This window comes from Protomyctophum bolini (assembly GCF_963924005.1).
Source record: "Protomyctophum bolini genome assembly, chromosome: 9".
In the NCBI taxonomy this organism is placed as follows: domain Eukaryota; kingdom Metazoa; phylum Chordata; class Actinopteri; order Myctophiformes; family Myctophidae; genus Protomyctophum; species Protomyctophum bolini.
Window position 1 is genome coordinate 36,736,527 of NC_137870.1, and position 21,487 is coordinate 36,758,013.

General features: G+C 42.6%; 1 protein-coding gene across 1 annotated transcript in view; it reads right to left on the reverse strand.

Annotated features, from left to right (window-relative positions):
• Positions 1 to 1,244: 1,244 nt before the first annotated feature.
• The window catches only part of LOC308321849 (mucin-5AC-like), a gene marked incomplete at both ends in the record, with an annotated part of 22,759 nt that continues 2,516 nt past the window's right edge, over positions 1,245 to 21,487 (reverse strand). Inside the window, 14 exons of the mRNA XM_080772940.1 lie at positions 1,245 to 1,363; positions 14,658 to 14,717; positions 15,580 to 15,718; positions 16,019 to 16,207; positions 16,306 to 16,410; positions 16,502 to 16,640; positions 16,731 to 16,882; positions 17,002 to 17,102; positions 17,683 to 17,809; positions 18,916 to 19,017; positions 19,749 to 19,887; positions 20,304 to 20,421; positions 20,631 to 20,756; positions 20,842 to 21,043. Of these exons, the coding sequence (XP_080629066.1) occupies positions 1,245 to 1,363; positions 14,658 to 14,717; positions 15,580 to 15,718; positions 16,019 to 16,207; positions 16,306 to 16,410; positions 16,502 to 16,640; positions 16,731 to 16,882; positions 17,002 to 17,102; positions 17,683 to 17,809; positions 18,916 to 19,017; positions 19,749 to 19,887; positions 20,304 to 20,421; positions 20,631 to 20,756; positions 20,842 to 21,043 (1,818 nt within the window). The remainder of the gene's footprint in view (positions 1,364 to 14,657; positions 14,718 to 15,579; positions 15,719 to 16,018; positions 16,208 to 16,305; positions 16,411 to 16,501; positions 16,641 to 16,730; positions 16,883 to 17,001; positions 17,103 to 17,682; positions 17,810 to 18,915; positions 19,018 to 19,748; positions 19,888 to 20,303; positions 20,422 to 20,630; positions 20,757 to 20,841; positions 21,044 to 21,487) is intronic.

Below are 21,487 nucleotides of genomic sequence, written 5' to 3' on the forward strand. Positions count from 1 at the left end.
ATTCCAATACCAAAAATAACCCTGTAACCCAGGGGTAGTGGGAGTGACATCAGGACATAAGGGTTAAGATAACTGACAATGAAGGGGTGGCCCAGTCTGCAGGAGCTCATTAGCCTGGGCAGCATTCCTTTTCGGGTTTATGATCCGGTCGGGAGCGGATGATATCGCTACGTCATGTTGTAGTATTATTTTGTAGTCATCAGGCAGGAACAATAATCCGGAACTTTTTCTCGCAGGGTACGAGAGCTTTCATTGTTATTCTTCCGGTTTGAGGGAAAGGAAGTTCCAGATGATTGTTCCTGCCTGATGACGTAGAAACATGACATAGCGAGATAATTCGCTCCACACCGGTTCACACGGCAATTTTGTAACACAAGCCAGGTTTCCTCCGCGGTGGAAAGCCTGGTGACGCGAGGTTAGTAGCTCATTTAGCTATATAGTGTGCGTTACTGCATGTCATCCCTGTATATTTGCCTTGTCTTAAAAAGAATGACTACAGCAGGTACCTTCCATTACATGTTGCTTGTGAAGAGGTTGGTCCACACGCCTTGTAGATCTGGCCCTTGGGGCATTTAGATTCTGAAACAAGAAGAAGCAGATTAAGAATCAAGGTGATACAGACAGTTAAGGCTCATACATAGTCTGGATTTTCGGTGGTTAGGTGACCACAGAACTACAACATGACGTCACGAGCCGCGGTGAAGAGCAAACCACCGCCACCGCTCCAGCCCTTCTCTCTGTTTTTACTCACCGCTCAACGTTATTTCAGCTCCGGTGGTCAGCTCACCACCGGAGCGGTGGTCACCTCACCACCTAAAATCCAGACTATGAATAGGCCTTTAGTCTGATTATAATTATTAACAACTCTGAACATAGTATAGTATAGTAACAAGTATTATGACTTTATGAGACACAAACAAACAAAACCTTCATACCACACATTCCAAATGTAAGATGCCTCCAGTCAAGACAGATGTTGTTTTCTGCACATTCTTCAGCGTACGCCTCCATACTACTGCAGGACTTCATGATAAGATCCTTGTAACAATCTTCCTTACAGGCGGCATAGAATGGTGTTGGTGAAACGACTACGTGGCAGTCCTTAAAAACCCTGCATGTGCAAATAAAGTACACTTGTGTTAGTGTGTGACTTACATTACATACGATTTAGATACGATTTAGCATGATGATTTATTCCTTCTTACGGGCCAATGATGACGTTACAGACATCAGTCTTCATGCATTCAACTGGGCGTGCAGTGGTGCCGAAACGTGTGGTGCCTGCAGTGGTCGATTGCGTTGGGCCGGTAGGGGTCGATGGGGGCGGTAGGGTGGTGCTGGGGGTTGGGGTTGTAGGAGGTGGCTTTTCACAATAAGTATTTGTCGCATTGGCAGTGATGTTATCTCTGACATGCCATTCATAAGCCATTTCAGTACAGTCAGTAATGATCTGACCATCGGGTAATCTGCATTCATTGGTTTTGTCGTTGTCACATGTGCCTGTCAGGACAATTCAGGTGGAGAGAGAGAAACACAGAGAAAACAGATGTTTATGTGTTTACCAGTAATATAACATTTATCACATGACATGACCCCCTCACTGTTCCTCAACGCAAATATAATTCAAGCGGTATCTCACCACACTGTCCCTCTGTGTTGTTTTGGAAAAGGGAGTTTGGCAGTCTGATGCTATACCGAAGACCTTTGAACTTCACAACGCCTTCAATATCTGGGATTTTCACCAGCATCTCAATTCCATTACTTGTTATGATGAGGTCATCATTAGAGAACGTTGGGATTACACGCTTCCCATTGACAATTACCTGGGGGAAAAAGGTTCATTAGATTGAAATGTTGTAGTTCATTGTCTATTTAGAGTAATTCCACAAGTATTTAGAGCAGTTCACCGTGATATTATTTACCTTGTTCTCAGTCGCCTCTCCACTTTTTTGTGTGAGAATAATTTCATGCCGTTTGTAGCGTACGATCAAGGAGCGGTCACATGGAACATTTTCATAACAATTCTCATTGTGAATAAGAACAGTCAGATTGTATTTTGTAACAATTTCTTTAAATAAAACATATGTGCAATTTGCTTGGAAGTTGTAAGATTGTCCATCAAATGTAATATGATGATGATCTCCCCAGCCATCGCAGACACCTGGATGGATAATAACATAAAGCATTAAAGGTCACATTGAAGCAGAACATAATTGTTTATTGGTAGATTTAGGATCAAATCTAGTATTGATGATTATGAACTTACATTGACATTCATGGTGAAAACAACAGCCATCATCATCATCATAGACCTTGACTGGTGGACGTCCATTTGAACATGTGGGTTTTGGTTTATCTATACATGTCTTAAATGCTGTAATTACTTTTCCAGATGAACATTCTTCTATTTTACAGCCTGATTCCCTGGTTTGTCCATTCTAATCAAGGAGAGTAAAGAAAAACATTCAACACCACAAAATCTGTACTAAATGAATGGTGTTCACTCAACTCTAGTATAGTTTTTGTTCCACATTTGCATGAGCGTGCTTGAATACCTTTAATGGTGGCTCTAGGTAATAACAATCCACAGATGGAGTGGTTACTACAGGAGTGGTGATCTTTGTTGTGGTTGTGGTTGTAGACTGGCATGGTCTACTGTGTTTTGTAATGTTACCCGTACACGCAATGGGATCACATTCGGCAAAATAACACCAGCCATCGCCATCAGTTGCATTATAGATAATAGCTCCTATTATGGGAGAAGGAAAAAAACATTAATTTTTACACTATGCTGATTTAAAAGATATGTGAAATAAAGCCATTGGTGCCAATCGCTACAGGAAAAATGTTACGTACCCTGAACAAATTCCTGGTTTTCGTATTTGCATTTACATGTTTTCACTCCTTCTGTGGTCGCTTTAACTGTGGTACTTGGTTTTCCTGTGATTACGGGTATTTCTGTGGTTGTGGTACTTGAAGTTTTTTCTGTGATTGTGGTAGTTGTAGGTGTTCCTGTTGGAGGTTTTACTGTGCTTGTGGTAGTTGTAGGTGTTCCTGTTGGAGGTGTTCCTGTTGGAGGTGTTCCTGTTGTAGATGTTCCTGTTGGAGATGTTCCTGTTGTAGATGTTCCTGTTGGAGATGTTCCTGTTGTATATATTCCTGTTGTAGATGTTCCTGTTGTATATGTTCCTGTTGGAGATGTTCCTGTTGTATATATTCCTGTTGTAGATGTTCCTGTTGGAGGTGTTCCTGTTGTAGATGTTCCTGTTGGAGATGTTCCTGTTGTAGATGTTCCTGTTGGAGATGTTCCTGTTGTAGATGTTCCTGTTGTAGGTGTTCCTGTTGGAGGTGTTCCTGTTGGAGATGTTCCTGTTGTAGAAGTTCCTGTTGTATATATTCCTGTTGTAGATGTTCCTGTTGTATATGTTCCTGTTGGAGATGTTCCTGTTGTATATATTCCTGTTGTAGATGTTCCTGTTGGAGATGTTCCTGTTGTATATATTCCTGTTGTAGATGTTCCTGTTGTATATGTTCCTGTTGGAGATGTTCCTGTTGTATATATTCCTGTTGTAGATGTTCCTGTTGGAGGTGTTCCTGTTGTAGATGTTCCTGTTGGAGATGTTCCTGTTGTAGATGTTCCTGTTGGAGATGTTCCTGTTGTAGATGTTCCTGTTGTAGGTGTTCCTGTTGGAGGTGTTCCCGTTGGAGGTGTTCCAGTTGGAGATGTTCCTGTTGTATATATTCCTGTTGTAGATGTTCCTGTTGTATATGTTCCTGTTGGAGATGTTCCTGTTGTATATATTCCTGTTGTAGATGTTCCTGTTGGAGGTGTTCCTGTTGTAGATGTTCCTGTTGGAGATGTTCCTGTTGTAGATGTTCCTGTTGGAGATGTTCCTGTTGTAGATGTTCCTGTTGTAGGTGTTCCTGTTGGAGGTGTTCCTGTTGGAGATGTTCCTGTTGTAGATGTTCCTGTTGTAGGTGTTCCTGTTGGAGGTGTTCCTGTTGGAGATGTTCCTGTTGTATATATTCCTGTTGTAGATGTTCCTGTTGTAGATGTTCCTGTTGGAGATGTTCCTGTTGTAGATGTTCCTGTTGGAGATGTTCCTGTTGTAGATGTTCCTGTTGTAGGTGTTCCTGTTGGAGGTGTTCCTGTTGGAGATGTTCCTGTTGTATATATTCCTGTTGTAGATGTTCCTGTTGGAGGTGTTCCTGTTGGAGGTGTTCCTGTTGTGGATGTTCCTGTTGTAGGTGTTCCTGTTGGAGGTGTTCCTGTTGGAGGTTTTACTGTGCTTGTGGTAGTTGTAGGTGTTCCTGTTGGAGGTGTCCCTGTTGGAGGTTTTACTGTGCTTGTGGTAGTTGTAGGTGTTCCTGTTGGAGGTGTTCCTGTTGTAGATGTTCCTGTTGGAGGTTTTACTGTGCTTGTGGTAGTTGTAGGTGTTCCTGTTGGAGGTGTTCCTGTTGGAGGTGTTCCTGTTGTAGATGTTCCTGTTGGAGGTGTTCCTGTTGTAGATGTTCCTGTTGGAGGTGTTCCTGTTGGAGGTGTTCCTGTTGGAGATGTTCCTGTTGGAGATGTTCCTGATGTATATATTCCTGTTGTAGATGTTCCTGTTGGAGATGTTCCTGTTGTATATATTCCTGTTGTAGATGTTCCTGTTGTAGATGTTCCTGTTGGAGGTGTTCCTGTTGTAGATGTTCCTGTTGTATATATTCCTGTTGTAGGTGTTCCTGTTGTAGATGTTCCTGTTGGAGGTGTTCCTGTTGGAGGTGTTCCTGTTGGAGGTTTTACTGTGCTTGTGGTAGTTGTAGGTGTTCCTGTTGGAGGTGTTCCTGTTGTAGATGTTCCTGTTGGAGGTTTTACTGTGCTTGTGGTAGTTGTAGGTGTTCCTGTTGGAGGTGTTCCTGTTGTAGATGTTCCTGTTGGAGGTGTTCCTGTTGGAGATGTTGCTGTTGTAGATGTTCCTGTTGGAGATGTTCCTGTTGTAGATGTTCCTGTTGTAGGTGTTCCTGTTGGAGGTGTTCCTGTTGGAGATGTTCCTGTTGTAGATGTTCCTGTTGTAGGTGTTCCTGTTGGAGGTGTTCCTGTTGGAGATGTTCCTGTTGTAGATGTTCCTGTTGGAGATGTTCCTGTTGTATATATTCCTGTTGTAGATGTTCCTGTTGGAGGTGTTCCTGTTGTAGGTGTTCCTGTTGGAGGTGTTCCTGTTGGAGGTTTTACTGTGCTTGTGGTAGTTGTAGGTGTTCCTGTTGGAGGTGTTCCTGTTGTAGATGTTCCTGTTGGAGGTTTTACTGTGCTTGTGGTAGTTGTAGGTGTTCCTGTTGGAGGTGTTCCTGTTGTAGATGTTCCTGTTGGAGGTGTTCCTGTTGGAGATGTTGCTGTTGTAGATGTTCCTGTTGGAGATGTTCCTGTTGTAGATGTTCCTGTTGTAGGTGTTCCTGTTGGAGGTGTTCCTGTTGGAGATGTTCCTGTTGTAGATGTTCCTGTTGTAGGTGTTCCTGTTGGAGGTGTTCCTGTTGGAGATGTTCCTGTTGTAGATGTTCCTGTTGGAGGTGTTCCTGTTGTAGGTGTTCCTGTTGGAGGTGTTCCTGTTGGAGGTTTTACTGTGCTTGTGGTAGTTGTAGGTGTTCCTGTTGGAGGTGTTCCTGTTGTAGATGTTCCTGTTGGAGGTTTTACTGTGCTTGTGGTAGTTGTAGGTGTTCCTGTTGGAGGTGTTCCTGTTGTAGATGTTCCTGTTGGAGGTGTTCCTGTTGGATATGTTGCTGTTGTAGATGTTCCTGTTGGAGATGTCCCTGTTGTAGATGTTCCTGTTGTAGGTGTTCCTGTTGGAGGTGTTCCTGTTGGAGATGTTCCTGTTGTAGATGTTCCTGTTGTAGGTGTTCCTGTTGGAGGTGTTCCTGTTGGAGATGTTCCTGTTGTAGATGTTCCTGTTGGAGGTGTTCCTGTTGTAGGTGTTCCTGTTGGAGATGTTCCTGTTGTAGATGTTCCTGTTGGAGGTGTTCCTGTTGTAGGTGTTCCTGTTGTAGATGTTCCTGTTGGAGGTTTTACTGTGCTTGTGGTAGTTGTAGGTGTTCCTGTTGGAGGTGTTCCTGTTGTAGATGTTCCTGTTGGAGGTGTTCCTGTTGGAGATGTTGCTGTTGTAGATGTTCCTGTTGGAGATGTTCCTGTTGTAGATGTTCCTGTTGTAGGTGTTCCTGTTGGAGGTGTTCCTGTTGGAGATGTTCCTGTTGTAGATGTTCCTGTTGTAGGTGTTCCTGTTGGAGGTGTTCCTGTTGGAGATGTTCCTGTTGTAGATGTTCCTGTTGGAGATGTTCCTGTTGTATATATTCCTGTTGTAGATGTTCCTGTTGGAGGTGTTCCTGTTGTAGGTGTTCCTGTTGGAGGTGTTCCTGTTGGAGGTTTTACTGTGCTTGTGGTAGTTGTAGGTGTTCCTGTTGGAGGTGTTCCTGTTGTAGATGTTCCTGTTGGAGGTTTTACTGTGCTTGTGGTAGTTGTAGGTGTTCCTGTTGGAGGTGTTCCTGTTGTAGATGTTCCTGTTGGAGGTGTTCCTATTGGAGATGTTGCTGTTGTAGATGTTCCTGTTGGAGATGTTCCTGTTGTAGATGTTCCTGTTGTAGGTGTTCCTGTTGGAGGTGTTCCTGTTGGAGATGTTCCTGTTGTAGATGTTCCTGTTGTAGGTGTTCCTGTTGGAGGTGTTCCTGTTGTAGATGTTCCTGTTGTAGATGTTCCTGTTGGAGATGTTCCTGTTGTATATATTCCTGTTGTAGATGTTCCTGTTGGAGGTGTTCCTGTTGTAGGTGTTCCTGTTGGAGGTGTTCCTGTTGGAGGTTTTACTGTGCTTGTGGTAGTTGTAGGTGTTCCTGTTAGAGGTGTTCCTGTTGTAGATGTTCCTGTTGGAGGTTTTACTGTGCTTGTGGTAGTTGTAGGTGTTCCTGTTGGAGGTGTTCCTGTTGTAGATGTTCCTGTTGGAGGTGTTCCTGTTGGAGATGTTGCTGTTGTAGATGTTCCTGTTGGAGATGTCCCTGTTGTAGATGTTCCTGTTGTAGGTGTTCCTGTTGGAGGTGTTCCTGTTGGAGATGTTCCTGTTGTAGATGTTCCTGTTGTAGGTGTTCCTGTTGGAGGTGTTCCTGTTGGAGATGTTCCTGTTGTAGATGTTCCTGTTGGAGGTGTTCCTGTTGTAGGTGTTCCTGTTGGAGGTGTTCCTGTTGGAGGTTTTACTGTGCTTGTGGTAGTTGTAGGTGTTCCTGTTGGAGGTGTTCCTGTTGTAGATGTTCCTGTTGGAGGTTTTACTGTGCTTGTGGTAGTTGTAGGTGTTCCTGTTGGAGGTGTTCCTGTTGTAGATGTTCCTGTTGGAGGTGTTCCTGTTGGAGATGTTGCTGTTGTAGATGTTCCTGTTGGAGATGTTCCTGTTGTAGATGTTCCTGTTGTAGGTGTTCCTGTTGGAGGTGTTCCTGTTGGAGATGTTCCTGTTGTAGATGTTCCTGTTGTAGGTGTTCCTGTTGGAGGTGTTCCTGTTGGAGATATTCCTGTTGTAGATGTTCCTGTTGGAGGTGTTCCTGTTGTAGGTGTTCCTGTTGGAGGTGTTCCTGTTGGAGGTTTTACTGTGCTTGTGGTAGTTGTAGGTGTTCCTGTTGGAGGTGTTCCTGTTGTAGATGTTCCTGTTGGAGGTTTTACTGTGCTTGTGGTAGTTGTAGGTGTTCCTGTTGGAGGTGTTCCTGTTGTAGATGTTCCTGTTGGAGGTGTTCCTGTTGGAGATGTTGCTGTTGTAGATGTTCCTGTTGGAGATGTTCCTGTTGTAGATGTTCCTGTTGTAGGTGTTCCTGTTGGAGGTGTTCCTGTTGGAGATGTTCCTGTTGTAGATGTTCCTGTTGTAGGTGTTCCTGTTGGAGGTGTTCCTGTTGGAGATGTTCCTGTTGTAGATGTTCCTGTTGGAGATGTTCCTGTTGTATATATTCCTGTTGTAGATGTTCCTGTTGGAGGTGTTCCTGTTGTAGGTGTTCCTGTTGGAGGTGTTCCTGTTGGAGGTTTTACTGTGCTTGTGGTAGTTGTAGGTGTTCCTGTTGGAGGTGTTCCTGTTGTAGATGTTCCTGTTGGAGGTTTTACTGTGCTTGTGGTAGTTGTAGGTGTTCCTGTTGGAGGTGTTCCTGTTGTAGATGTTCCTGTTGGAGGTGTTCCTGTTGGAGATGTTGCTGTTGTAGATGTTCCTGTTGGAGATGTCCCTGTTGTAGATGTTCCTGTTGTAGGTGTTCCTGTTGGAGGTGTTCCTGTTGGAGATGTTCCTGTTGTAGATGTTCCTGTTGTAGGTGTTCCTGTTGGAGGTGTTCCTGTTGGAGATGTTCCTGTTGTAGATGTTCCTGTTGGAGGTGTTCCTGTTGTAGGTGTTCCTGTTGGAGGTTTTACTGTGCTTGTGGTAGTTGTAGGTGTTCCTGTTGGAGGTGTTCCTGTTGTAGATGTTCCTGTTGGAGGTTTTACTGTGCTTGTGGTAGTTGTAGGTGTTCCTGTTGGAGGTGTTCCTGTTGTAGATGTTCCTGTTGGAGGTGTTCCTGTTGGAGATGTTGCTGTTGTAGATGTTCCTGTTGGAGATGTTCCTGTTGTAGATGTTCCTGTTGTAGGTGTTCCTGTTGGAGGTTTTCCTGTTGGAGATGTTCCTGTTGTAGATGTTCCTGTTGTAGGTGTTCCTGTTGGAGGGGTTCCTGTTGGAGATGTTCCTGTTGTAGATGTTCCTGTTGGAGATGTTCCTGTTGTATATATTCCTGTTGTAGATGTTCCTGTTGGAGGTGTTCCTGTTGTAGGTGTTCCTGTTGGAGGTGTTCCTGTTGGAGGTTTTACTGTGCTTGTGGTAGTTGTAGGTGTTCCTGTTGGAGGTGTTCCTGTTGTAGATGTTCCTGTTGGAGGGTTTACTGTGCTTGTGGTAGTTGTAGGTGTTCCTGTTGGAGGTGTTCCTGTTGTAGATGTTCCTGTTGGAGGTGTTCCTGTTGGAGATGTTGCTGTTGTAGATGTTCCTGTTGGAGATGTTCCTGTTGTAGATGTTCCTGTTGTAGGTGTTCCTGTTGGAGGTGTTCCTGTTGGAGATGTTCCTGTTGTAGATGTTCCTGTTGTAGGTGTTCCTGTTGGAGGTGTTCCTGTTGGAGATGTTCCTGTTGTAGATGTTCCTGTTGGAGATGTTCCTGTTGTATATATTCCTGTTGTAGATGTTCCTGTTGGAGGTGTTCCTGTTGTAGGTGTTCCTGTTGGAGGTGTTCCTGTTGGAGGTTTTACTGTGCTTGTGGTAGTTGTAGGTGTTCCTGTTGGAGGTGTTCCTGTTGTAGATGTTCCTGTTGGAGGTTTTACTGTGCTTGTGGTAGTTGTAGGTGTTCCTGTTGGAGGTGTTCCTGTTGTAGATGTTCCTGTTGGAGGTGTTCCTGTTGGAGATGTTGCTGTTGTAGATGTTCCTGTTGGAGATGTCCCTGTTGTAGATGTTCCTGTTGTAGGTGTTCCTGTTGGAGGTGTTCCTGTTGGAGATGTTCCTGTTGTAGATGTTCCTGTTGTAGGTGTTCCTGTTGGAGGTGTTCCTGTTGGAGATGTTCCTGTTGTAGATGTTCCTGTTGGAGGTGTTCCTGTTGTAGGTGTTCCTGTTGGAGGTGTTCCTGTTGGAGGTTTTACTGTGCTTGTGGTAGTTGTAGGTGTTCCTGTTGGAGGTGTTCCTGTTGTAGATGTTCCTGTTGGAGGTGTTCCTGTTGGAGATGTTGCTGTTGTAGATGTTCCTGTTGGAGATGTTCCTGTTGTAGATGTTCCTGTTGTAGGTGTTCCTGTTGGAGGTGTTCCTGTTGGAGATGTTCCTGTTGTAGATGTTCCTGTTGTAGGTGTTCCTGTTGGAGGTGTTCCTGTTGGAGATGTTCCTGTTGTAGATGTTCCTGTTGGAGATGTTCCTGTTGTATATATTCCTGTTGTAGATGTTCCTGTTGGAGGTGTTCCTGTTGTAGGTGTTCCTGTTGTAGGTTTTACTGTGCTTGTGGTAGTTGTAGGTGTTCCTGTTGGAGGTGTTCCTGTTGTAGATGTTCCTGTTGGAGGTTTTACTGTGCTTGTGGTAGTTGTAGGTGTTCCTGTTGGAGGTGTTCCTGTTGTAGATGTTCCTGTTGGAGGTGTTCCTGTTGGAGATGTTGCTGTTGTAGATGTTCCTGTTGGAGATGTTCCTGTTGTAGATGTTCCTGTTGTAGGTGTTCCTGTTGGAGGTGTTCCTGTTGGAGATGTTCCTGTTGTAGATGTTCCTGTTGTAGGTGTTCCTGTTGGAGGTGTTCCTGTTGGAGATGTTCCTGTTGTAGATGTTCCTGTTGGAGATGTTCCTGTTGTATATATTCCTGTTGTAGATGTTCCTGTTGTAGGTGTTCCTGTTGGAGGTGTTCCTGTTGGAGATGTTCCTGTTGTATATATTCCTGTTGTAGATGTTCCTGTTGTAGATGTTCCTGTTGGAGATGTTCCTGTTGTATATATTCCTGTTGTAGATGTTCCTGTTGGAGGTGTTCCTGTTGTAGATGTTCCTGTTGGAGATGTTCCTGTTGTAGGTGTTCCTGTTGTAGGTGTTCCTGTTGTAGGTGTTCCTGTTGGAGGTGTTCCTGTTGGAGATGTTCCTGTTGTAGATGTTCCTGTTGTAGGTGTTCCTGTTGGAGGTGTTCCTGTTGGAGATGTTCCTGTTGTATATATTCCTGTTGTAGATGTTCCTGTTGTAGATGTTCCTGTTGGAGATGTTCCTGTTGTATATATTCCTGTTGTAGATGTTCCTGTTGGAGATGTTCCTGTTGTAGATGTTCCTGTTGTAGGTGTTCCTGTTGTAGATGTTCCTGTTGGAGGTGTTCCTGTTGGAGATGTTCCTGTTGTAGATGTTCCTGTTGGAGATGTTCCTGTTGTATATATTCCTGTTGTAGATGTTCCTGTTGGAGGTGTTCCTGTTGTAGATGTTCCTGTTGGAGGTGTTCCTGTTGGAGATGTTCCTGTTGGAGATGTTCCTGTTGTATATATTCCTGTTGTAGATGTTCCTGTTGGAGGTGTTCCTGTTGTATATATTCCTGTTGTAGATGTTCCTGTTGTAGATGTTCCTATTGGAGGTGTTCCTGTTGTAGATGTTCCTGTTGTATATATTCCTGTTGTAGGTGTTCCTGTTGGAGGTGTTCCTGTTGTAGGTGTTCCTGTTGGAGGTGTTCCTGTTGGAGATGTTTCTGTTGTATATATTCCTGTTGTAGATGTTCCTGTTGGAGGTGTTCCTGTTGTAGGTGTTCCTGTTGTAGATGTTCCTGTTGTATATATTCCTGTTGTAGATGTTCCTGTTGTAGGTGTTCCTGTTGGAGGTGTTCCTGTTGGAGGTTTTACTGTGCTTGTGGTAGTTGTAGGTGTTCCTGTTGGAGGTGTTCCTGTTGGAGGTTTTACTGTGCTTGTGGTAGTTGTAGGTGTTCCTGTTGGAGGTGTTCCTGTTGGAGGTGTTCCTGTTGTAGATGTTCCTGTTGGAGGTTTTACTGTGCTTGTGGTAGTTGTAGGTGTTCCTGTTGGAGGTGTTCCTGTTGTAGATGTTCCTGTTGGAGGTGTTCCTGTTGGAGGTGTTCCTGTTGTAGATGTTCCTGTTGGAGGTGTTCCTGTTGGAGATGTTCCTGATGTAGATGTCCCTGTTGGAGATGTTCCTGTTGTATATATTCCTGTTGTAGATGTTCCTGTTGGAGGTGTTCCTGTTGTAGATGTTCCTGTTGGAGGTGTTCCTGTTGGAGATGTTCCTGTTGGAGATGTTCCCGTTGTATATATTCCTGTTGTAGATGTTCCTGTTGGAGATGTTCCTGTTGGAGGTGTTCCTGTTGGAGATGTTCCTGTTGTAGATGTTCCTGTTGGAGGTGTTCCTGTTGTAGATGTTCCTGTTGTATATATTCCTGTTGTAGGTGTTCCTGTTGGAGGTGTTCCTGTTGGAGGTTTTACTGTGCTTGTGGTAGTTGTAGGTGTTCCTGTTGGAGGTGTTCCTGTTGTAGATGTTCCTGTTGGAGGTGTTCCTGTTGGAGGTGTTCCTGTTGTAGATGTTCCTGTTGTAGGTGTTCCTGTTGGAGGTTTTACTGTGCTTGTGGTAGTTGTAGGTGTTCCTGTTGGAGGTGTTTCTGTTGGAGGTTTTACTGTGCTTGTGGTAGTTGTAGGTGTTCCTGTTGGAGGTGTTCCTGATGGAGATGTTCCTGTTGTAGATGTTCCTGTTGTATATATTCCTGTTGTAGATGTTCCTTTTGGAGGTGTTCCTGTTGTAGATGTTCCTGTTGGAGGTGTTCCTGTTGGAGGTGTTCCTGTTGTAGATGTTCCTGTTGGAGGTGTTCCTGTTGGAGGTGTTCCTGTTGGAGGTGTTCCTGTTGTAGATGTTCCTGTTGTATATATTCCTGTTGTAGATGTTCCTGTTGGAGATGTTCCTGTTGTATATATTCCTGTTGGAGATGTTCCTGTTGGAGGTGTTCCTGTTGGAGGTGTTCCTGTTGGAGGTTTTACTGTGCTTGTGGTAGTTGTAGGTGTTCCTGTTGTAGATGTTCCTGTTGGAGATGTTCCTGTTGTATATATTCCTGTTGGAGATGTTCCTGTTGGAGGTGTTCCTGTTGGAGGTGTTCCTGTTGGAGGTTTTACTGTGCTTGTGGTAGTTGTAGGTGTTCCTGTTGTAGATGTTCCTGTTGGAGATGTTCCTGTTGGAGGTGTTCCTGTTGTAGATGTTCCTGTTGGAGGTGTTCCTGTTGGAGGTGTTCCTGTTGTAGGTGTTCCTGTTGGAGGTGTTCCTGTTGGAGGTTTTACTGTGCTTGTGGTAGTTGTAGGTGTTCCTGTTGGAGGTGTTCCTGTTGTAGATGTTCCTGTTGGAGGTGTTCCTGTTGGAGGTGTTCCTGTTGTAGATTTTCCTGTTGTTGTTACTGGTACAATTGTAGTCGAGGTTTCAACAGTGGGCTTGGAAGTAATTGATGTTTCTGGGCTAGTTGTGGTCTCGGGAACAGAGGTGGTGGTTTCACGAATAACTGTGGTAGAAGCTGTCGTTGGACCAGTTGTTACTACTTTTGGTGGCTTTGTTGTTGATACAGACTGAGATGTTGATTCCTTTGTGGTTGTTTCAACAGGCGTTGTTTCCTTTGTTGTTGTTGTTACCGGTACAATTGTGGTCGAGGTTTCAACAGTGGGCTTGGAAGTAATTGATGTTTCTGGGCTAGTTGTGGTCTCGGGAACAGAGGTGGTGGTTTCACGAATAACTGTGGTAGAAGCTGTGGGTTTTTCTGTGGTTGTGGTGGGCTTAGTAGTAGTAGCTTGAATAGTGGTGTTACTAAAGATAAAGGGTGTAGTAGTTGGGGCACGTGTAGTTGTTGTTGTAGTTGTAGTACTTGCACATTGCTTCATGACCCTTGTAATGTTTCCATCCTTTCCGCAGGATGCAGTGATACAAGTATCATATCCATCATGTGTGTCGTAGATTATTGCTCCATATTCATATTTATTCCCCCTGTACAAACAATGGCATGCTGGAATAGAAACCACACAAACACAAACACACACACACACACACACACACACACACACGTTATTGATAGTCATGTTTATAGTAAATATGTTTAAAGTCATAATATTACATTATAAAATAAATATATAAGACTAATAGTTACCCTTGACATCATAGGTGCAGATCGCTTTTGTGGATTCACAAGAACTTCAAACATAGAGATTAAGAGAAGTTTAGTTCATGAATATTGAATATGACATTACAATTTGACATCACATTCATAAGATAACAAATTGTATTCATAATACTCTTCTCTTTTAAAGCACACATGTCAAGTGGAGTGTTATTGTTTTAGAACATTTACCGTAGCAGTGGACAGTTTCAATTATATTTAATTTGGACTTTTGTATTAATTTAGTATAGAGATTTGAATAATTAAACACATTTCAGGTTTTCATCTCTTTTGCCTAATGTCGGCTGAGGAATGAAAATACATGTATCCTAATTTCATACATTGGATTTTATGCATAGAATCTGCACATATTATATTAATTTGAATCCCTGACTTTGGTTGATTTATTCCCATTTGGGGAGTTTTGGCACACACAATACACATTCCATCGTTCTCTCACTGTATGTGTAGTTAATTGAGTCTTTCTACAGCATTACAACTACATAAATACCATTTGTGGCAGTTCTGGACTGAAGGAATTTCTGAAGGAATGTCCTCTCCTTCCTCATAATGCTTCCCATCAACATAACAGCCACACTGCTTCATCTGCACACATTTCATAGTAGATTCATCCAGATAAGGTCGTTCCGGAGGGCATCGTGGGTAGCACCCTATGTTAACATTATTCCGTGGAGACCATAGAACAATACAGAATGGATATGAGTTAACATTGCACATCCGGATCTCTGATGTAAACATTTAGTTATATTTATTACATACCATATCAGTAACTACTGTAACGAGCCGTGAAATAGGACTTCTACTTATTGTCCTCATTTGTATTGCCATTTGCTTTAAACTACGACTTTTCTGCCTGCTATGCTGGAATTCTCCTTTTTATCGAGGAAGTACAATAACATTTCGTTTTATGTTATCATACTTAAATGTATACATCATACCTTCCAGAGCTGGTATCGGATTGGTGCATAATCCTGAAGGATTTGTGCATGTCTTCATACATGGTTTACCACAGGGTTCGTAGTGCCATTCACATTCTCCAGATGGGTTGTAATAATCACAGAACAGAGCTGTGTAGGACAGAGACAAGACAACAGCAAACACCCTCTCTGTTAGTGTCAGTGTATCAGAATACAACAGAATGACAATGACAGATGCTTTATGTGTTTAATTTGTTAGAAGGACAAAGACTCACGGCAGACTCTTGGAGTTCTCCACCTCACGCACACTCCAGCTATGTTACAGGCAGCAGCGTAAGCTGCCACCGCTGTGCAGAAACACTCACAGTCACCCCCAGAGTTACAGGCACAGGAGTCCTTCACACACGCTTCAAAATAGTTTTTGGGATCCACCTTTTTCCAGAGAAGACATTTAATTATTGCAATTACGATTTGCTAGTGAATACAGCAAGAAATAAACATAGATATGTTATTAACTAGTATGAACTAGTAGTAATTGTGCACGATTAAAGTTAGACCTCAGCTTTTTAAATGCAGATCTCATCCTTTTGATGATGTATGACCACAACACTGCCCTCGAAAACCTAAATTAACTTAAATATTTAGTTGCATAATTATATTAGGGGCATTATAATAATTCTGCAACATTTTGTTTAAGTTGACAAATATGGTGTTTTGGTAGAATCATTTGAATTATAAATAAAGTTCACTAGTAATAACTACACAAAAAACACATACATACATATGTACGTGCATGCATGTGTGTGTGTGTGTGTGTGTGTGTGTGTGTGTGTGTGTGTGTGTGTGTGTGTGTGTGTGTGTGTGTGTGTGTGTGTGTGTACGTGTGTGCGTGCATGTGTGTGACATGCTACCTTCAAGTGACAGGCTTTGAATACATCAGTGTTGATAATGCTGCAGTGCTTCACAGCCCAGGCCTGTCTGTAGGAGTAGACAGCACAAGGGCCTTTCTCACTTTCCTTGTCAGGACAACTAGGAGAAACTTTCCAGCTGTTTCCAAACTCAAGAGCTTTCGTCACCACTTCCTGGTTCCTGGCTGTGAAGTCATTCCTTGCATTTCCATCATAGTTCCCACACAGACCACACACTTTTCCCTGGAGGACAGAAAATATGTTGATTATGGAAAATAAAAACAGTTAGCTCCAGATAGTCAGAAATTGAACCTTGCATTCAAACAGAAAGGAGTTTATTTTCCAAATTCTGAAGCAAAAACCTTTATAGATTACATTTTATATCTTGATTACGTGTATATTGTTTAATAATTCTGCAGCACCACGTTAAAGTGTCCTTGCCCTTTAACAACATTTATATTCTATAATATTATTAGTTACTATAGATACTAAGTGTTAGTTCTATTGTTAACTAGATGTACGTTAGTTCTATTGTTAACTAACCTTGTATGTAGAGCTGAGTTTGATCATCAGACCTGTCTTCTTGTCCCAGATTAGAGTCAGTCCCTGTTTTGCCTCAAGTACCAAATAAATGCCCATAGTGTGGACCTTATAGGTGATGTCCTGGCTTTTACTTTGTTTGACAACTTTGACTCTTTCCTCAGAATCCTCACTCAGTTCAATTTCAGCGTCCTGAAATAACAAAGAGCAAAGCATAAGCACGTTGACTTAACTTGTAATGCACCATGGTATGTGTACAGAAAACATGTGTTTGTAACTGTGCTTTGTACCCCTAAGAAGAGCTTGATCGAGATGGAGCAGGTCTGGTAAGCAGGCCCACATGGGACACTCTCAGTCAGAACCCTGAAGGTGCCGTTGGTGCCGCCGCAGTAATCCTGTAAGATGCTGGCATTAGCATTCTGACTGAAATCACATCAAAACACTGAAATTACAGAGAGAGACCGAATAGAAACCTATCTATTGTACCTGAGCAAAGACATATCCACAGCCACCATGAAAAGAGAACCTCTTGGCATCAAAAGTGGCATAATGACCCTCTCCATAGATACTGCAAGTCCCTTCACATTGCGTTGCGGTGCATTTCCATGTTTTCCCAGAGCACGTGCTATAATGACCATGATAGAAAGGTTTAAATCTAGAAAAGATTCTGAATAACACACAAAGAGACATACTTCAGAGCATGAAAGTCCTTTACCAGGTGTTACAGTCCACCTTGACCGTCTGTCCAGGCTCATAGGTGACCCCACCATACGAACAGGGACACTGGTTTTCTTTGATACATCCCCCTTTACCATCGGACAGCAAGCCGCCAGGACACACACAGCCTGACACACAATCAGAGCTCACCTACAAAACACATCAAGTTCAGTTCATTGTAAACACCATCTACAACAAGCTCAAGTCAGCATTGCATTGACAACATTTTGTATTATTTTAGATATAGTAAAGGACCAAAAGTAATTTACACATTCAGTGTCGGCAGACTGACAGCTCTTCTGGCATTCTGAGCCTTTTGCCTCCACCGAAGCTTTGGAGCAGTTGAAGAAGACCATCGGAGCTTTGCAGGCTGAAGAGAAAATGGTGTTAAAATCCAAACCATACTTCTTATGTTAGAAATGATTCAATGAGCAAAGTGCTGAGAACCTACATGTAATCTCTGGTCTTCCATAACAGTTGAGCTTCCCACGCTTGCAGGCACTAGGAAGTGGAAGAGACACATTGGAAAGTAGGTGAAAAGAGTAGAAAGTAGATGAAACAGAAGCAGTAAATCCTGATAGAAGCATTGGAGCAGTGAAAGTCTCACCAGTTTCTGCCTTGAATCTTGACGGTGCTCCCAGAAGGTATGTGGTGATACCCATGATAGCAGGGACATTTTATCGATGGCACACACGCTCCCTTTTCATTAAGATAAGTTCCTTCAGCACATCCACAGCCGTCCACAGGAGTAAAGGCAATCTGACATGTGGTGTCGGGCTGGCTTAGAGAGCGACAACCACGATTACAGCTGGTCATTTTGTAGCTGTACACCATGCTAGCAGGGCAGGAGGTTGTGTATTTTTCTGTGAAAACATGAGAGGCTATCAGTTTATTTTATCTAACAAACACTGCTGTTCATTTGAAATGAGATGTTTGTATGCAGAGCTTACTGCACACTGTGTTTCTCCACCCAGTGATGAAGATGCCTGCTGCAGCGCAGGTCTGAACGTATGCAGATACAGCCGCACACATGCAGTCTTCACTCTTATCACAGGAGCAGGTAGCCTCCTTACAGCTCTATGAAGAGGGTTATTCACAGGGTCAATCTACACAGACATATTTAATCAATATTTGGCTGAATTGTCTGTAAAATATCAGAATCTTACATCTTCATAGAACTCTGGATCTATTTCAGAATGACACTTAGAAAAAATCCCTTTGGGGTCAGCAATCTTGGAACACCAAGTCTCAGCATACTTCTCTGTTAAACAAATGAATTGTTATGGCCTGAAATTGAAGTTCAATAGACTGACTAAAACAATGTGCAGATAACATACCTCTCTGTACATTCCAACTGCATACGCTGGTAAAGACTTTGCTGGCAGGACAGGAAGCTTTACTCATCCATGTATTAGCAAACTGTGCAGCCCGAGCCTCAATCAGCCCACTAGTGGTTTTTAAGTCATCAGTTTTAACATCGTTAAAGTCTCCACAAAGACCTGGGAAACAACATATCATATCATTGCATCACCATTTGAATATATTGTTTTTCAATAATACATAACATTATGGTAAGGATGCATACCACGGAGCTTCCCCTTAAGAGATGCAGCAGCTGTGATGTAGACTTGCATTCTGGGTGTTAGCTGTATCTGAACCTGGAGTCCATAGCTGGTATGAATGAGCATGTAAAACGTGGACGGCTTGAAGACCTTTACATTGTCTGTGAAATACAAATTTACAGAATGAATCATCATCACCAATGAACCGATTATAGGATTAGATTATTGGGGGGGGGGGGGGTTGTCAAAGCCAATCCAATAAATGAAAACTCACCCAGGAGGAGGGGCAGTTGAGAAATCAGTTTGTTATAAAATATTGCTCCACTGTCTTCAACTTTAATCATCTGTATAGTAAAAAGGAAAAGGGTCTGTTAATTGACTATACCTAATGGTATTGTCCAAATATAGGCCTATATGCGTAATGCGTAGTGTCCTACGCATACAGGCCGGTCCGGTGTGCGTGTGTTCGTATGTGCGCATATGTGCGCGCGCGCGTGTGTGTGTGTGTGTGTGTGTGTGTGTGTGTGTGTGTGTGTGTGTGTGTGTGCGTGCGTGCGTGTGTGCGTGCGTGCGTGCGTGCGTGCGTGCGTGCGTGCGTGCGTGCGTGCGTGCGTTATGTACCTGTCCAGGCAGGACCACAGTTATAGCCTCCAGACATGTCTCAGAGTCAGATTTACCACATCTGGACAGATCACCATGAACTGTGATGTTCTTACTTTTCACCTGGAAAACAAGGTGAAGATAAGAAACAGAGCCTTTATTTGACCCATGGGTATAAGAGAGGACTGATACAGTACTGATACGTTACAGTTCTGATTGGTGAGGTGCCAGAGTGTCAGGGATGCTAACAAATCAATGCAAGCCAAAGCAGCACCTTCCCATGAAAGCCCATGTTAAAACACATATTTTAAACAAAGTCTGCAACCCTAAATTTGCAAGGCAGGCAGAATTTACCACAAAAGCACTGTCCCTCCAGTTCTTTTGGTTTTTTTTTTAGTTTTCTTTTTCTATATTATTGATATTCCTATTCATATTTCTATTTGTCTTAGGCCTACTTTTACTTGATAGAAGTACAACAAGGGTTCATTGTTTTATTTAAATTTTTATTTTATCTTTTTCTTTACATTTCATACTTTTTTACATTAATGCTTTATTATGCATTTTCACTAAATGACAGATGTACACGTTACAGTATGTAGATCAGCTATTTTCAGCAAGGGGGGGGGGGAGTCAGCTTTAAGCTACTCCCTTGGTACATAAGATGGTTGATGTGTAAAAGCACACAAATGGATGGAGGTGGAGAATTATCTTGCGTGCAAATTAACTGCACTCAAACTCATCTCGTTTGTGACATGTCAAGTCATCTCAGCCAAAAGCAGGAATAGTAGCAACAATCAACACAGTTGCTGAAATGGAGTTCTTATCTTGTTCATGTTTTACTAGTTATTACTAACTTGTGTCAGAATGTAGGAGCAGTCTCCGCTGAACTGGTATTCGCTCTCATCGAAGGTGCTGAAGAAACTGCCAGCCATGATGCTGCAGGTTCCAGGACAGTTGGTGTCAGCACAACTCCACCTTCCACCTGTACAGGTACTGAAACACACACACACATACAGGTATATACAGTAGCACGTAGCCCGTAGCACTTGCCGTATATTGCCCTAGCCGCGACGACCTTATGGTGTATATGCAAAGGCTCAATTTATGTAACTTAGATAGCATTTTATGTAGACATAGCAGTATATAGTGAATATACTAAAACTATGACTAAATGCACTGACAATTTCGTCAAAAAACTATAGACATAATGTCAGGGAGGGACTAATGGAGAAGAGTTTGGTTCCGCTCTGAAAATAGCAGATGTACAAGCTCAGATCGGCTATTTTCAGCATGCAAAAAAGTGAAAAAACACCTTTCCGTCTGTGTCTCTTTCTCTGTGTGACAATACAAGCAGTCTAATGTTGCCTACTGTGTACATTGCAATGTTTATATTTACACTTTATTATTACCATTTTGAACAGGCCTTGGTGTAGGACTCTCCAGCCTTGTAGGTTTTGCCACCGTGAACACAGGAACACTGTTCAACAGGGACACAGCCACTCTTCTTGATGTCGTCAAATACGGTTCCTTGAGAATATAGTATTATTATTATATATTCAGGGTTATACACTTGCAGTGGATTAGAGAAAATCATATTCAGGGCTTATTTTGACATCAGATCATCCTATGTATTTATTTGACCAACACATGGAAACATAACATACTTATTATTGTCATACTCATAACCCAATTCTTCAGATATTGGTGTTATATTAATGTGGTCAGTCTTGTTGTACCTTCTGGACAGAAGCATCCGTTGATGCAGTGGTCATCACACTCCTTACTCCTCTCTGTGTTAATGCAGGTGTCTGTGCAGGGACTTCCACATTCTTTGTACTCCATGTTGAATGGGCAGTTCTTTGCTATTCAACAAAATCAAAATGAAGTGTTATGACAGAATTTTAAACAGTGCTTTGATATATTTTTAAAATATTTAATATTTCTTACTACAGAGTTGATGCTTCTGTGGAGTTCCACCGGCGTGGGCACACTGGCGAGAATACTCATCCAGGGTTGAACACAGACATGAGCTGCTGTTGTCACAGTGACAGAGATCACTGGAACAAGCTTGGAGAAAAGAATCATAATCCACCAGCTTTCTGCAGCCTTTTAAGGCAGGTGATGTCAAGAGCTGTTCACACGTTACGCTCTGTGGGTTAGAAAAAGGAAACAGAATTAGCATGGAGCATATTCACGTTGGTGATATATTGAAACATGTTGAATATGTTGATAATGTTTCACTGTTCTTGTCATTACTTGTGTACAAGTCTCGTTGTTTGGTTGAACATCATCACAGTCATCACTGTCTGAGGGACCATTGGCTAACCAGCGTTCTGCGTAATCATCCACTCCAACCGCCTCCCCGTCCCCTGTAGAGAGATAATAAGACAAGTAAGCTTTAGTAACTTTTAGTAACGATCTAGTTTTAATATTTGTTGCAATTATTTGTACCCTGTATTGTAGCACTTTGTAGCAGATTTGTTTTAAAAGACTAAAAGATTATCTGGCAATAACACATAAGCTTTAATGACAAGTATTTTTGTATACTAATAAAAGTATACTTTTATTATTAGTATTAGTATTATTTAGTAGT